The 16477-nt window shown below is 46.0% G+C and overlaps 1 protein-coding gene across 4 annotated transcripts in view; it reads left to right on the forward strand.

The window, feature by feature from the left end:
* PPP1R12C (protein phosphatase 1 regulatory subunit 12C) overlaps positions 1-14946 on the forward strand; it is a 47840-nt gene extending 32894 nt beyond the window's left edge. The window contains exons 11-23 of one of the 4 annotated variants that reach the window (XM_087948355.1): positions 1199-1294; positions 1831-1925; positions 2809-2916; positions 3604-3694; positions 3935-4072; positions 4558-4648; positions 4902-5023; positions 5300-5352; positions 7137-7245; positions 7421-7525; positions 8851-8901; positions 9346-9396; positions 9930-14946. In XM_087948355.1, the coding sequence (XP_087804481.1) occupies positions 1199-1294; positions 1831-1925; positions 2809-2916; positions 3604-3694; positions 3935-4072; positions 4558-4648; positions 4902-5023; positions 5300-5352; positions 7137-7245; positions 7421-7525; positions 8851-8901; positions 9346-9396; positions 9930-10016 (1197 nt within the window). In that variant the 3' untranslated portion in view covers positions 10017-14946. The remainder of the gene's footprint in view (positions 1-1198; positions 1295-1830; positions 1926-2808; positions 2917-3603; positions 3695-3934; positions 4073-4557; positions 4649-4901; positions 5024-5299; positions 5353-7136; positions 7246-7420; positions 7526-8850; positions 8902-9345; positions 9397-9929) is intronic. The other 3 variants (XM_087948356.1, XM_087948357.1, XM_026677429.2) reach the window with 3 other exon arrangements.
* The last annotated feature ends 1531 nt before the right edge of the window (positions 14947-16477 follow it).

A 16477-nucleotide genomic window follows, 5' to 3' on the forward strand; every position in this document is an offset into this window, starting at 1 on the left:
AAATAGTCATACGTCTCTGTTTTCAGTGCCATTGTAATGGTCACTAAACTAACTGTTTTAAGTTGAGGACTACCTGTGGGGAAAATCCCAAATACTACCCACACGCAAGACATGTGCTGTACCCGTGGCAAGAAAGGTCATAAAATGGGGCAAAGCTCACTTAACAACGGAGGACTCCCTTGTATTTTAAAAAAAAGTTTAAGGAGCAGGACTTTCTGATCTTTGGAAAGCTTCTGCCACTTAGAGGAGATGATGTTGACTAGATAATCAGTGAGCAACCTTCAGCCTTCTAGAGCGGAAAACCTCCAACCTTGGCCACTTTAAGACTGGTGGACTTTAACATGCTGCCTGGGGAATTCTGGGAGCTGCAAACCACAAGTCTTAAAAGTTGCCAAGAGTGGAACCCAGAGTCTTCTTGATGAATGGCTAGGTACATTTTTTTTTAAAAAAGAGCACCTCCAAGCAAAATACGTGTAGTTAAACCTCCGACAGACTTGAAGAAAGGGATGGAAAATTGCCCCTACTCCTTTCTAGTGACAATATCCATCTTTAGGGGCCCCAGGTGCAAAATGGCTGCCTAGTCTTGGCTGAGGTAGAATGGATCAGGGTCCGGAAGAGTTGGAGCCACCTGTTCCAAGGCCAGGAAGGGGTTGTTTTAGGATGGGAAAATTCTGCCAAGCCATACTTTGCCTACCTCTCTTTGTGAACAATGAACCACTCTGAGAATATGCCAAAGATTGGTGCTTTGGGTTAAGTTTTCAAGAGCCGGTCTTATTATTTCTGAAGGCTTAAGTGGACCCAGACTTTCTCAGGTCCAGGTCATCTTTGTGGTGGTTTTTTTCCCCCTCATGATGCAAAGAAAGCCAAAGGAGACATCACAGTTGTTTGAGGAAGAAGAAACTGGGTTTTGTGTTTAGCACTTTTTTTTTTTTTTTGGTCAAAGGCAGAACACTTTACTTTTCTTCTTCCTCTGCTTTTTTTTACTTATTCCCTTCTTTCTGACCTCAGATCTAGCAGCCTTGCACTGTCTGTGAACTCTAGTGTGGGTTTGTTTCCCTCCAGTGGGGTGGCTTTTCAGCGCGGGGTTTTTAGGACACGAATTTTGCCACCAGTATGTCTCTGCTGTGCCCTCTTTTTCTTTTCTTTCTCTTTCCCTCCCTCTCCACCCCGATCCTGTCATTGCCTGTATTATCTGCAGCAAGACATCCAGGAGCTCTTGAAGAAGTGGAGCAAGAATCCCATTGGCCCATGGTTAGCCAATAGGAACACAGCTTCTGAGCCACCTGGTGACCCGGTAGGAGCCTCTACCCATCAGAGAGGGTGGCTGGATACCTTCCTTGCTAACGTTGCTTTGTTTGGGCAGGGGAGGGTTAAGCATGTGCGTGTTTGGGGTGGGCGATCCTTGAGGGCCATGGAAGTATAAAGGGAAATGGGCACCAACAGCCTCTGGTGGGAATCAAATATGGTCCAGGATTCTACTGGACATCCTTTTGTTTCAGTTTTCCTTTTACCTCTGCTCTTTCCCCACTCTTTTTAAACATTTTTTTCCTTTGTACTGTCTGAGCCACAGCTACCCTGTTAGAGAGGCAGTGCTTTTCTGTTCTTCGTTCTCCATCCTTGGTAGAGCAGTTCCTCTGGCATTAAGGGGGAGTTGCTCGCACCCTCCCCGTTACAGAAATATGCAGTGTTCACACTGGTGGTTCCCCAAAGCCTCCTGAATCTCCGTCTAGCCTCTGAGCAGCCCCCACTCCTAGCCCGAATAGAAGGTAGCAGAGAAACAGCTGTCAATCGTTACATTCTCTTTCCTTTTTTTCCCATCTTCTTTTGCAGAACAAAGAGCCACGTCTGGCACGAGTAATCCCAACTCCCACTCGCCGGATCTTTGCCCTTCCAGACACAGAACCCCACCGGGATCCTCGGCGTGCGTGAGTAATCTTCCATGGATAAATTAAAATGGCACCCTTTGGCTTGAGAGGCCTGGATTGGAATCTTGTTCAGACATGAAGCTAGTTAGCTGAAAAGGGCCGGTCGGCTTTTCCTAGGCAGGGTGGATATTGGCCTTTCTCATCCTCTGATGAGGGTGGATCTCTTGATCTTCATGAGTGGTGAAACCCACGAAGTTAAAATGAGTTAGGAGGCCTCTGACCCTCCAGATGTTAGGTTTTCTATTCCAAATATTGCCAGCCATTGGCCGTATTGGCTACGGCTGCTGCGAGTTTGAAGGAACTTCTGGAAGATTTGTTCCTAGACTGGAAGATCATTGTTTTAAGCAATAGGATAGATTGGGGCTGCTTTTAGCTTCTGAGTAGAGAATGGTGTCACTGGAAGACAGAAATATATGGGAAAGTGAAGCTGCCGTGCTTTCCAGTGAGTGTTACAGTTTCAGTTAATTTATTCGGTCTTTTAAGAGCACCCTTATCGATTTCGAGTAAAGGTCACTTTTTACTGTTCGCCGTTTAAAACCTTGCAATACCTGTCCTACCTTTGTAAAAGAAGGAGCCAAAGAGTTTATTAGGTATTTTTGCTGAACCGGCGGGGGGATATTGCCTCAAAATTAATGCACACAAGAGCCGCCAATGGACCACTAGCCTGAATTTCTGAGAGCAATGAATTGGTGTCATGAAACCTCACAAAGGAGTCAAGCAGGCCCCTCTAAATATTCTCTTGCGCATTCTCCCTTTCTGTCTCCCTCCCTCCTTCCCCCTCCCTCCCTCCCTCCCTCCCTCCCTCTCCCTATCCCCTTCCCTCCCTCTCTTCCTCTCCCTCCGTCCCTCTCTCTCTTTCTGTCTTCTTGCTCACTCCCCGCAGAAACTTAGAAGGTGGTCTTCAGATGAAGATAGATACAGCCCCTACCCCACACCAGCCCCCCTCTTCCACTACCATCAGCTCTAGCATCGATCCCCGGGACCGCCGAAGGTGAGGGTTGGCTGGGCCAGGGGCAGGCAGTACGGAGAGCACTTAGGGCCATGATAGAAAGTCAAATGGGCTGGCCTCTTTTGGTGCAGTTATTATCCTGATCCTCTGGCCTTAAATTTATTTGAGTTCCTTGCATTTTTATTAACTTTCGTTACTGGTGTATAGGTGCCTGCTTCATAGTATCAAAAGGGAGAGTATTTGGGCCAGACATTTATTCCCAGCGTCTGTTTGATCTTGCTTATCAATTGGGTCTGATAGAAGAAGGACAGGCTTTCTGTGTTGGGCTAAATGCTCCATATAGGATGGCACATATGCCTGTATGCCACCTTGGAAAATCTCTCTCTCTGACCCACTGGGCTTGACAAAACGAAAGGGGCGCTGCCAGCTGCTTTTTCCCTCCTCCATCTCTTCCATTTCATTCCATCTCTCTGGCATGGCTAACGGCTTTACTTGGCAAAATGGAAGGTACGGTGTTTGGCCAGGAAAAGTGGAAGAAGCCATGCAAAAACCAACACTTGGCAAAATTTACACAGAGTCTCCTTTCCCTGTCCCAATGTCCCACCAATGCAGCAGCTCTACGAGGCTTGGCAGGAACTGGGGACGGGGTGGGGGTGGGGGCTCAAAGCTATAGAAAGTATGAGGGAAAACCTTTACGTGCTGCCTAACCACCAGGTGTCTTCCTGCTAGGTCATACCAGACGCCAGTGCGAGATGAAGAGTCTGAATCCCAAAGAAAAGCCCGTTCTAGGCTCATGAGACAATCCAGACGCTCCACACAGGTAAGGGTTGGTGCAGAAGAACCTGGCTGAAGCTTGAAGGTGATGTCACGCAGGTGGCACCAATTCAGGCACTGCTTTCTTGGCCTAACTCGAAACTTCACGAAACTTTTCTTGTCCACCATCCCATCAGGCAAGGTATTTTACTGATGGATACACTTTCCCCTTTCTCTATTTCCTCCATCCCCACGTTCCCCCCTCCTCCCCCCCCCTTTTTTTTTGGCCTCCCCGTACCCTTTTTAGGGAGTAACGCTTACGGACCTAAAGGAGGCTGAGAAGACCATGGTCTGGACCAGCGATTCCAAAACTCCTTCAGAACAAAGGAACAAGGAGGAGGAAAAGCGGAACAAAGATGGGGAACAGCAACCTCAAGAGACCACGGTAGGGACCCATTGAGGTGGGTGGATTGCAGTCCAGCCCCTCCAGCATTGTAGAAAGTCCCGGGCAGGAGAGAACCTGATCTAATGAGAAATGGATCAGGGAAGAGAGATTAGGCCTGTTCTATGACAGGACGATGGATGCTACAGGATACAGATCCTTGCAAAGGGCCTCTGAAAGGAAAAAGGAAGCGGCCATTGCCAGGCTGAGAGCAGGATACTAATCACCCTTTGGAATGGGATGGAGAGGGAGTGGCTTTCCTCGTGTGTCTCTGCTGGCCTTGGGTTGAGTTGAGGATCTGGTGTAATTTGGCACGTCCTCCTGGAGTGCAATAGCGGCACTCACCATACAACCCTTTTCAGTCACCCCAAGCTTTAGTTTGGCCCTCTACAAAATACGGCCCTGTTGCCCTGAGTCAGGGCAAAGCTTGTTTGCAATTGGTCTTCCTTCTTATTCTCCCTAACTTCATTCTCCAACACCTCATTCAGGACTCCGCTAGGCGATTCCGGCTCCTCAGTTCAGACAGTTCTTCCGTTTATACTGTGAATCCGCTAGTGGTGAATTCGCAGCTCCAAAAAGGTAACCCTTGTATTCAGGTGACTATTTTTCTTTCTTTCTTTCTTTGTTTCTTTTTCTCCTCCGTTTTCAGTTTGCCTGCTTGGCATGTTTCACTGTGGACTGGCATTAGCTCCTTCGATCCTGACTCGTTTCATTCTCTCCCCGTGTGTTTGCACAAGGAAGTCTTGAAGCTTTTGTCTCCTCCAAGCTGTGCTGTTGAACTTGGGAGGTCAACAGCCCAAACTCAGCTGCCTGTCCTTCTTTTAAACTGCAGGAACGGAAGTCGATAAGGCTGGCTCCGAGCTGGACACAGACCTCCGGAACAGGCTGGCTATCCGAGACCGCAGGAAAGGCCGGCGAGAGAGGCGCATCACCGGTTTGGGAGGAAACTCAGAGGTAAACAAGAAGGGTATCCCCTGGAGGAAGGGTGGAGTTCAGGCTACAAGTAGGAGGTTACAGTGAATCTTCTGGATGCCTTTTATGTGTGCCCATGTTTACTATGTAGAGCAGGGGTGTCCAACCTTGGCAACTTTAAGACTTGTGGACTTCAGCTTTGCTGGCTGAGGAATTCTGGGAGTTGAAGTCCACAAGTCTTAAAGTTGCCAAGGTTGGACACCCCTGATGTAGAGCCTCTTGAGAGCCTGTGATCTGCATTTTTTTTTCTTTTTCTAGGGGGAGGAAGATGAAGACACTGAACATAATGAAGATCCATCAGTACACAGCAGGTAGATTCCCCTGTACCAGTGATGGCAAACCTTTGGGCGCAGAATGTCAAAAATTCAGAAAATGTTTGTTTTGACTCTGCTGGCATGTCTGTCTGTCTCTCCTTCCCTCCCCTTCCTCCTCTCTCCTCATCCAACCCCCCACACACACACACACCTGGACAAAAGAAACAATTCATAACAAGTAATAAATTCTTTAAATCGATTGTTTAAAAAATGCATACATGCCGTAATAGTAAATATTTTTCAAAATGCTGTCCAAGGCAGCTCCGGATTGCATGAGGCCTGGAAGCTTCAGAAAAGGCTCTTGTGTGGCCTCGTAGCTTCTAAAAGGCATGGAGAATGACACCCCATTCTCACATGCATTTCAGAGGCCGTGTGAGAGCAAGGCCCTCTTGCACAACTTCCAGAGGGTCTTCTAGACCCCTGGCATGTCACCAAAATAGACATGGCATGTGACCCACGTGTGAAAGATTCACCTTCATTGCCCCGTAGGGTCTTAAAACAAGGGCAGCAACAAACGCTGATCACTATGTTACAGGTAAAGATTCTCAGCCATTCAGGTAGCCTTGTCTGGAAGTTGAGTCATGGCAACTGGATTTCTTTTCTTGTCAGTTGGCAACATTTCGCTGCTTATCCGAGTAGACTTCAGATTGAAGTAGCTACTTGGAGGAGCAGGGAAACATTTCAAACAGGAAGAAAAGAAGTCCTATGGCCCCGACTTAACTTCCAGAAACTGTGATCGCATGTAAGTAGCCGTGGATTGGGTGTAGCTGCTAAAACCTCTCTCAGAGGCTGAAATAGCAATAACACTTATATATCGCTTTATAGTGCATTAAAGCCCTCTCTAAGCATTTTTTACAGAGTCAGCCTTTTGCCCCCAGCACTCTGGGTTCTCATTTTATCCACCTCGGAAGGATGGAAGGCCGAGTCAACCTTGAGCCTGGTGGAATTTGAATAGCCGATAGTCAGCAGAAGTGGCCTGCAGTACACCACTCTAACCACTGGGCCACAGAGGCTCTTGAAATGCTTGATCCATGTCGTATATCCGCGTGTGTTTAGAGCAGGGGAGTCAAACTCCGGCCCATGTAGTGCTTAGGTCTGGCCTGCGGGTGGCCCTGGAAAGTCAGCGAAGGTCTGGCCCACAGTGCCTCCGCCAGCTTGACATCACTCATGTCGGGGACACCCTCCCAAGCTCAGTTTTCAGTTACAACGGCCTCCTCCAGCACTCTGCCAGCCAAAACAGAGCTCGGGAGCGTTTTCACTGGCAGAGCGCTGCAGGAGGCTTTCGCAGCTGAAAATGGAGCCTGGGAGCCTCCCCCCCTCCCCCGACATGAGTGACATTGAGCTGGTCCTGCCCACCCTGATCACACCCACACACTGAGGTCAAACACGACCGATGCGGCCCTCAATGACATTGAGTTTGACACTCCTGTTTTAAAAGCACTAATTTCTTTCTGGAATTTCTCCCCCCACACCAAAAAAAAAAAAATGCTTCTTCCATTTTGTCCCCTCCTGAAGCTTGGTTTATTCCAGAAATGTTAGGTTGGTCATTGACTACAGTCTCGGCAGCCTCCTCCCAGGCTAGAAGACACCCATTTCTGCAGTAACACACAAAGCTGGCATATATTGTTGTTGTTGTTGTGTTAAAGCACCCCTAGACCTGTTGTTTTCCTTTTGAGTCTTTTTCTCCAAATTAATATTGCACCTATCTGAATTTTGCATCATGCAAAGGAGTAGCCAGCAGGGGGCAGTGCTGACCACCTCCTTCTGCTGCTGCTTTTCAGTGATCACTTAAACAGCCTCCTGCCAAACCGGACAGCACCTCCTGGCTGCCAGAGAGGGAACAGCGCACCGTCAGGCTGCAGAGAAGAACCAGACAACTATTACAAGAAAGTTAGTGCTTGGAGAAGTGGGGTTTTGCACTTACCGGGGAAGGCAAAAAAAAAAAAAAAAAAATGGCTGCAAAGGAATGCTGATGTATCTTGCACTTGCTTATCTTTCTCCTTGCCTCCTTTCTTTTTATTCCCACCCTCCCCCTTTTTTCCCCCCTCCCACGTGTAACTATAAGCTGTATGAAGATCTCTTGATTGAGAATGAAAAGCTGAAGGAACAGTTGCAGGAGGCGCAGCTCCAACTGACGCAGATTAAGCTGGAGCTGGAAAGAGTGACCCAGGTAGGGGCAGGGGGAGGACTGGAGAGGCATATTGGGACTGAGAGCATCAGCATGCAACTCTGGCGAAGACTGGAGAGACTGTAGAGCCAAAATCTCCTTTTTTGTTATTGGAATACAGAAGTGATGTGCTTAAAGTCTAGGGTCAGGAGTAGGGATACTCAGGTCCATCCTATGCAACAGAAGTTCTTTAGATATCTGGGGCCAGTTATTTCATTTATATCCTACCTTCGTTGTTTTTACAACTAACTCAAGGCAGCGAACATGCCACAACCTACCTTCCTCCTATTTTCCCCACAACAACCACCCTGTGAAGTGAGCTGGACTTGAAAGAGAGTGACCGGCCCAAGGTCATCCACCTGACTTTCATGGCTAAGATTTGAATTCACGGTCTCTCGCTTTCCACCTCTCAGGGCTGCTGTTGTGGGCGAAAATGGAAGGATGGAGCACCACATATGCCTCCTTCCCAGCCCGTGAGGAAAACCAGAAATGAAACAGCCCAAATACTCTGATTCTGTTTCATCGTAAAGCTGTGTTTACAGAATCTTTGCAAGCCTGAAAGTGTAATTCTCCTACAGTAATTTACGGAGGGTCCCTGTTGAGCTTCTTGCTCAGCTCCACTACACGGCTGTGGGCTGTGCTCCCACTTACCTGACTCTTCCCTAGGCAGCATTTCTCCACCCTTCATCATTCCCACCTACCATCCCTAGACTTCCAGAATGAAAGGAGTTAACAGAGTTAAAAGTTAAAGTTAGCAGGTAAATAAAATGCAAAGCCTTAGTGTATATTTGCTTTAGATTTCCATCTTTGCAATTAATCTGGGACAGTTTTTCTTTAAAAAAAAAAAAAAAACCACCAACCTATTGTGCTGAGTGATCTTGGATTGGCTGCTGTTTCTCCCAATATTTACAATTCTGGTTCACCTGTGGATATCTTAAGAAAGTGACTGAATTGACAGATGTAAGGTAGTTTGCTTGCCTAGCCTTCCTTCTGGTCTAGGGAACATTGATCCAGTTTTTACCTCTCTGAACTTGCTGGTATAGAGTGTGATCTTCAGCTGAGGTGCATTTCTGGATTTTCTGTGATTTCCCCCCTCACCCCCCACCCACAAAATCTGTAGAACGCCCTCCCCAAATAATAAACCACTTCTGTCCCTCAGGTTCTCATTCCTGTCTTCCCTCGGTTGTGTATTGCTGTATTGTATGGCTTATTTTATCAGTCATATCCTGTCTTCAGACCTGCAAAGGGGAAGGTTATAAATGTTAACAAAAATAAGCACAGGGATTATTTTAAATCTTTTTTTTTTTTGTGCTGTTTGTCCTTTCCAGAGGCAGGAGCGCTTTGCTGAGCGGCCGGCTCTTCTAGAGCTAGAGAGATTTGTGAGTATTTTTGTTCCTTCCTTCCTTCCTATTCCTTCCCCTCTCCTGCATTGCCAAAACTGATCTATCCAACGGGTGGATGCCACCTTTTGGGAGAAGCCTGTCCGTGAGGCAGTTATGCTGTTGAGGAGAGTACAGTGATTGAGTGGACATTTTTACACCCACTAAAGGCTGGGATTTCAAGGCCAATTGTGTACACATCTAAATGATTTGTACCCTGCCCTAGAAGGAGAGGAGTTCCTGGCTATCTCCACTTGTGTTTACCAGGAAAATGACTAGTTATATATGATGGCCTGTAGAAATTCTAAACTGCACAACATTCAGTTTGTCCAGTTTTATTCTGTAGAGGTTGATTTCTCCCTACTCAGCATGAAAGTTTGCTTAGGATTCCTTTTCTGCTTCCACTCTCACTTCATCTCTTTGTCCCACCTGTGCCGAACCCAGGAGCGTCGCGCTTTGGAAAGGAAAGCTGCTGAGCTGGAGGAAGAATTGAAGGTAATTCCTCCCTGGTGGAAGGAGCCCCTGCTCCGGTTAAACTGGGTAGCTTGGCTGGGAGCGAGGAAGGAGGAGGTGGCAGGGAGGAAATAAATTTGCAATGCGGGTAGTCCTCGGGTTACAACCACAATTGAGCCCAAAATTTCTGTCGCTAAGTAGGACCCTTGTTAAGTTAGCTTTGCCCCATTTTACGATCTTTCTTGCCACAGTTAAGCGAATCACTCCAGATGTTAAGTTAGTACCGTGGCCGTTAAGTGGCTTCCCCATTGACTTTGCTTGTCAGAAGGTTGCAAAAGGGGACCATGTGACCCCCCCATTACCATAAGGTCAGTTGCCAAAGCATCCAAATTCCGATTACGTGACGATGGGAACGCCGCCACGATTGTATGCGTGAAAAGCGGTCATAAATCCCTTATTTCAGTTCCGTAGCAACTTCGAATGGTCATTAAAAGAATGGTTGCAAGTCGAGGACTACCTGTAATCGAAAGAAGTGCCTTGGGAGTTTGACTTTGTATCTGCCTCTCCCTTCGCAGGCTCTTTCAGATTTGAAAGCCGACAACCAGCGTCTTAAAGACGAAAACGCCGCTCTTATTCGTGTGATCAGCAAGCTCTCCAAGTGAACCACCAGCTGCTGTCACTGTCCCCCCCGGTTTCTCTGTGAAGCAGGGACCTTCTTCCACACACCCCACCACCACGTGTACCAAGATCCTGGTCAGGGACAGGAGAAATAGATGAGGATAGGGGTGGCCACCTTCTTCTCACCACCCAGGCGCTCCAAACACGGGCTGTTCTGAGGCTCGGCCAAATAGGCGCCACCAACTATTGTTTTCCCCAGAAGTTTGTCTTGATGCCCGCTTCTCCTCTCCTGGCCCTTCTCCTTCCAGAGACAGTATTTATTTTGTGGCTTCCTTCAGTGATGCTTTTTGTTTCGTTGCTTTTTCTCCAGGGAACAAGGGGCGTAGGGATGATAGGAACCAGTCTTTCTGGGAACCCGTAGAAGTGGGGTGGCCGCTATCGTTGCTGTGGGGAAATGGGATCAACAGGCCTTCTTGACCACCAGGTCATTAGGGTGTCTCTTATGGCTAAACTTGGCAGCCCAAGAGCAAAATTACCCGGTAGCGGCGATGCAATTGGTTGGAAGAAATATTTCGGGTTGCTGGTCTTAGCGTTCTTCCATCACCACCATCCTGACTAGCAAATGCTGCAAGAGGCTGGCAAGCATTAATGGGTCGGGTGGAGGGTGGCATCTGGTCTTTGCAAGCTAAAAGAAGTGAGCAGTCAGGTTGTAGCTGGGACCAGGGGTGGGATTCAAAAATTTTAACAACCAATTCTGTGGGCGTGGATTGGTCATGTGACTGGGTGTACATGGCTTGGTGGTCATGTGACTGGCTGGGCGTGGCCAACTCAATATCACTCACATCGAGGCACGCATCTCCTCGCCTGGCTTCTCATGACTGTGGGGATGCTGCAACAGTCGTAATTGTGAAAAATGGTCACTTTTTTCAGTGCCATTGTAACTTTGAATGGTCAATCCACACAACCAAAGTATTAGCAAAGGAGGGGAAACAAACTCCAGAGAAGTTCCAGAGACAGGAAGTCTAGTCCTGCCAAGAATGTAATAAGGGTTAATGGAGAGGCAGTTTCTGTAAGCAACACCAGAATGTTTCCTTCCTGCCTTGCTTACAGGATTAGGCCAGTAATTTCTTCTAACAACCGGTTCTCCGAACTGCTTAGAATGTTAACAACCAGTTCTAGAGCATAGGTGTGAACTGGTAGAATCCCACCCCTGGCTGGGACCCCACAGCGGTCTTGGCTAGCCCAAAGCCATGAGAAATCTCTTGGCCATCCACCAGAGGAGGCTGGAGAATTGCGCCTGATTACTTGTGAGGATGACAATGAATGTCGATGGTGGGGTGAGAGAGGCAGCAATGCTGTGGAGGTTCTGCTCCTTTCTCTTTGCATCTTTAATACTCAGGTGCAAAGATTGAGTTGTCCCCTCTCCTCTGCGGTCTTTGAATGTCTATAAAGCTCGGTGGATTTTTCAGAATTGTACCTGAGCTTTCTTGCCTAACTCAGGCCAAAGGAAACCTGCCTCTTTCTCCTTCCTTCCTTTCTTCCTTCCACCATTTGGACCGTAGCCTTCTGCCAACACCCAGCCTGGTGATGATGCTGGCACTATTACCATGAGGCTTGAAGCCAATAAGAGAGGCCATAGCCAAAGCCCATACTTGACAACGGTGACATTAATTGCCAGCCTTCACTCCTGCTTCTCCAGCAGCTGTGCCTCCTTGACCTTTCATTTCCTAGCTCCCTGGGCACCATTCGTCTCCCAGAAGAAATCTGGAGTTCCAGCTTAGTGGCGGTCCCATATTTCGCTTCCTTGCACGCATGCAATCCAATACTTTCAATGTTAAAACTGAGGGCTAGAAGTACTTCAAAGTGAAACTGAGGGCTAGAAGTAATTCCAAGAGAAAAACGGGTCCAAAGTACTCCCCCGAAAATCCTGTTTGTGTGTGTGTGTGTGTTTCCTGCGCTATCATGAGCCAAGACTCCTTTGCCAAAATAAATAATCCCTTCCTTTTCTGCCATGTCTCCCTCTTCCGATTCCCCACTTTTCTTCCCTCCATCTGTCCTGGTCCAGGGATTCCCCCATCTTCCTCCATAAATATCTGTACATAACAGAAGTATTTTCTATATGGCTGCATTGCCAACAAATACCAGAAGAAAAAATGCAGAGAAACTTAAATGTGCAATATCGCATGAGTATTTTTTTTTCCAAAGAAGTCTCTATATTGTACTTGTTTATTCAGCAGCACAGCTGCCATTGTTTTGAAGAACAGGGAATTGAAATTACCGTGTTTGAATATAATAAAAAGATTTTAAAATTGGTATTTGAATATAGTCATTTCTCAATCAGTTACATAATGACTGTCTGAAGGCATAGATACAAAAGAGCATGTAGGTTGTCCTTCCTCAACCGTTTATGTTAGACTTCAATTCTCGAAAAAGTAGAGGGTTAAAATGAGTTCGATCATGGTGGGCAGTTATGGCAACTTTACAACCTATGGACTTCCAACTGAGACAGCCAGACAGGAATTCTGGGAGTTGAAGTCCACAAGTCCTAAAGGGGCCATAGTTACTCACCCCCGAGTTCGATAAAAACCTGGAGGACACATCTATTAGTGGCTATACAGACTCCATTTTGAGAGGTATTTTCAGCGTGTGGTAATTGTGGAGCAGCAGTTGAAGAAGATTATTGCTTGAATGTGCTACATAGCATTTGGCCATAGTTACTCCTAATACTTCCTTCAAGGTCTCAGGTGGTCTTCCCAGCATTGTGTTTGAATTTGTACAGCTGTTCCACCCAGATTGTCATTGATATACAAGTCCTATAAATCCATCTCACCGGGTAGTCTATTCCAAGGCCTTGACCTCCCGAACCCAACTGAAAAGAGGCTTCCCTAATTTGTTTGCTGTGTGTTAAGCCTTCTGGCTTAATATAGCACAGCCCTTTGTCCCTTCACCCTCAGGACAAACACAAGGTAATTTGTTAGACTGGAAGCTGATTTAGAGATGACTCAGTAACATCTTAAGCTCGTTCTAGATCTAAAATTAGAGGTTAGGGTTGGCCCCATCCTTCCTTATTCACTTCCTTCTCTGGACACATTTCAAGAACAGCCAAGATGTCACGACTAGGTGTTGCCCCTGGGCAGGAATGACTCATGACAATTCGACCTCCCTTTGGGCATGACAGAGTCGGCCTCCTCCCATTTCCAGTTCCCAGAAGCCAACAGGCTTGGCTTTTGATTTTTTTTTAATAGGCATATAAGTGGATTATTGCAAGATTTAGAGCAGGTGTGTCCAACCTTTTGACTTGTCTGGGTAAAGAAGAATGGACTTGGACTGCATACAACTGGTCCTTGACTTATGACCACAATTGAGCCCACCATTTTTGTTGCTAAGTGAGACAATTGTTAAGTGAATTGTGTCCCATTTTATGACTTTTCTTGGCACAGTTGTTAAGCAAATCGCTGCAGTTGTTAGTAACACAGTTGTTAAGTGAATCTGGCTGTGAGAAATGGAAAAATAGCCTATTGGACTACCAGAGTCCATAGGTTTCAGAAGGATAGCAGATAACCTTTCCCGAATTCGGTCACAAGGGAAGGGTCACAACTGGACTTGCTTAAGAGACAGGCCCGAGTCTTGCCCAACATATTTCGCTGGAAAACAGTATGGACTGGTCCTGTGGCGGAACATAGTCTCCCCTGGGAGCTGATCACTTCCTTGTATTGGGTGAGGGTTGTGCCCTTGTGTATTATGTGGTTTCGTTTTGGCAGTATATGCTTGCTTTCACCATTAACGACACCCTACAGGAAAAGAAGTTTTGTAAGAAAAGGGAAGAAAAGAAGAGAGTTTTCAACCAGCTGTTATGCTGGTGTTTGATAAAGATGTTGTTTTCATGCTATTACTTTTGACCAGTTGGATGTGCTGGTTTTTGTGTTTATAGTTGTATTATTGATTATTGTTGTTGACCTCATGGTTATGATTGTCATCCTGTGTGTGATGGATGCAACAATGGATGGGACATAGTGGTAGCAGATTTCCAGTAGATACGTATGTTCTGATTGTATATTATTGTCACGGCGTATTTCTTCAATTATTCAGTATTTCCCCACCCACCCACCTTCTGCTTCAATGCTTTCTATTTTTGTTCTGTGTGTGCTTTAGTTCTGTTCCTGTTACTTGTGGACACCACCTTCCCCATAGATAAGGGTCAGCTTGCTTGCTGGGGTGGTGTGTCTTTTATTATTGTTGTTTGACAGGGAGTGGACTTTTTCCGTATATAAGGGACTGCCTTGTTCTTGTTGACAGGGCTCACTATCCCTCTTACCCCTTGGTAGTCATTCTCCAGTATAACAAGAACACACTGTTAGGAAGTGCTCATGACTGCCTGGGAAAAGAAAAGGGGGAAAAAAAAATAACAGAAAGTAATAAAGTTCCCCTTCCACAACTTTAATTGTTCGAGAGATTGAGACGTATTGAAAGGATGAAGTAATTGGTTTGTAGCAATTGGCTTGACTGGTTGTGGGATGTTAATGTAACCCCAAGCGTCTGAGCCCGACTCCTCTTCCATAGAAAAGGAAGGCCTTTTCCCCCAGTGGTCCAGAATTATATTCATTATCCATAGAGTTAATGTGTATTTCCTTTCTCCCAGCTCTCTTCCTCTGCTCATTTACTGTTGGATGCCCTTGCTTTATGATGGGGGGGGGGAGGGGTGTGCTCTTGGTCTAGGATGGTTATGTCTATGAACTGGTCACCATGCAAACTTTTGCCAGATTTTTGGAACTTTCAGTATAAAATTTTTAGACGCAGAAGATTTAACTGCTTTCTAGTTTATTTGCAAGCTGCGAGCCCACAATCTTTGTCAGGAAATTTTATTCCATTGTGAACTGTACAAATACACTCAGCTGTGAATGTGACTCATTCATAGAGGAAGTCTTGTATGTGAGGGGTGAAGGGATATTTGGATAAAATTTAAAAAAACAACAACCCAGCAGCTGCAAATTTAAGCTGTATAAAATACGGCTAAAGGAATCTGGCTTGGGGGGAAATGCAGAGCAAATGTTTGCAAATGTGGGACTGGATGAAAATTAAAGCTGGTGTGCTCTTATCTCCCAATAAGAGCACACCAGCCTGAACAATTGCATCCCTGCAAAAGTGTTCCAATGGAAAATTGCCTGACTCCTCATTGGAAGGGTCTGTTCCAGGTCTTCCTGACCACCAATACAGCTGTGAAGTGTCAGGGTTTAGCTTTCTGGGTGCATGCTTTGCACTGTAAGAAAATACCAACCCCAGACGAGGAAGTCGCTCAGCCTCAGTCATTTGGCTGCACCAAGGCAAAGACTGAAGCTTTGCCCAACAAGGGAGCAAGTGCTAGTAACCTCTGCTTCCCCTCTCTCCGTGTAAACTTCGACCAAGACAACAGTTAGTGTCAAATCAACTCATCTCTACTTGTAATCGACAAGTGATAAAACAACTACATGGGAGCCCAGCAACAACTGCAAGAAAGAGCCTGCATTAGGAGAGGTTTTCTGCCTGCAATCTGGACCAGCACTGCATTGCTCGTCTTCAGTTCCTTGTTGTATTTAGGGTTGCATGTCCCACCATTCAAATGGTTCAGCCTTTTATGTATTTGCCTTGCTGAAATGCCTTTTAATCAAAGTAGCTGTCCTCCTTCATCTTAAATGAAGGATGTTTTGGTTTATTAATTAATTACTTACAACTCACAATTTAAACAGCTGATGTGCTAGGTACTATATGATCAATTGTTTGTGTTGTCCTCAAGGACCAAGGTGGGACTGTGAGAAACGGAAAAATAATCTGTTGGACTACCAGAGTCCATAGGTCTCAGAAGGATAGCAGGCCCCCCAAAAAGCTACACGAACCAAAGTTTTCAAAGTGTATCAGAACTATTTGTAATCCTGCTGAGTTGTTGCTGTAAAATTGCAAACTACGTAGTTTTGAAAAGCGCGAGAAATAAGGAAATGAAAGTAGCTGATGGATAGAGGTTTGAAATGTACATGGATATATGTGGAGACTGTCTGTCAGTAAGAAAGAACAAGGAAATAAATTGTGAAATGCGCGCAGAAAAGTATAAAAAGAATGTCTTGGGATGAATTCAGGGCCACTGGCCTAGCTACTCCTTGCTGGACTCAGCTGTGTCAGTGGACCTCATTGCAATGGGTTATTGAGATAAGTTGTGTTACAATGGCTATTCATGTTTCAAATTGCTCATGAAATAAACCTCTAAATCTTGAAAGTAAGAATTACTGTTTGTGGTTTGTGTTCCTCTTTATTAGGATATTTTTTACAACATGGCTTCCCCATTGACTTTGCTTGGCAGAAGGTTGCAAAAAGTGATCACGTGACCCAGGGGCAGTGCAGCCATCATAAATAGGATCCAGTTGCCAATCATCTGAATTTTAGTCATGTAATCATGGGGATGCTACAATAGTTATGTGACATAGTCATAAGTCACATTTTTCAGTGCCATGGTAAATTTGAAGGCTCGCTAAATGAA

This window comes from Notechis scutatus, chromosome Z (assembly GCF_049901735.1).
Source record: "Notechis scutatus isolate UNSWTSFEM ecotype Mainland chromosome Z, rNotScu1.2, whole genome shotgun sequence".
Classification (NCBI taxonomy): domain Eukaryota; kingdom Metazoa; phylum Chordata; class Lepidosauria; order Squamata; family Elapidae; genus Notechis; species Notechis scutatus.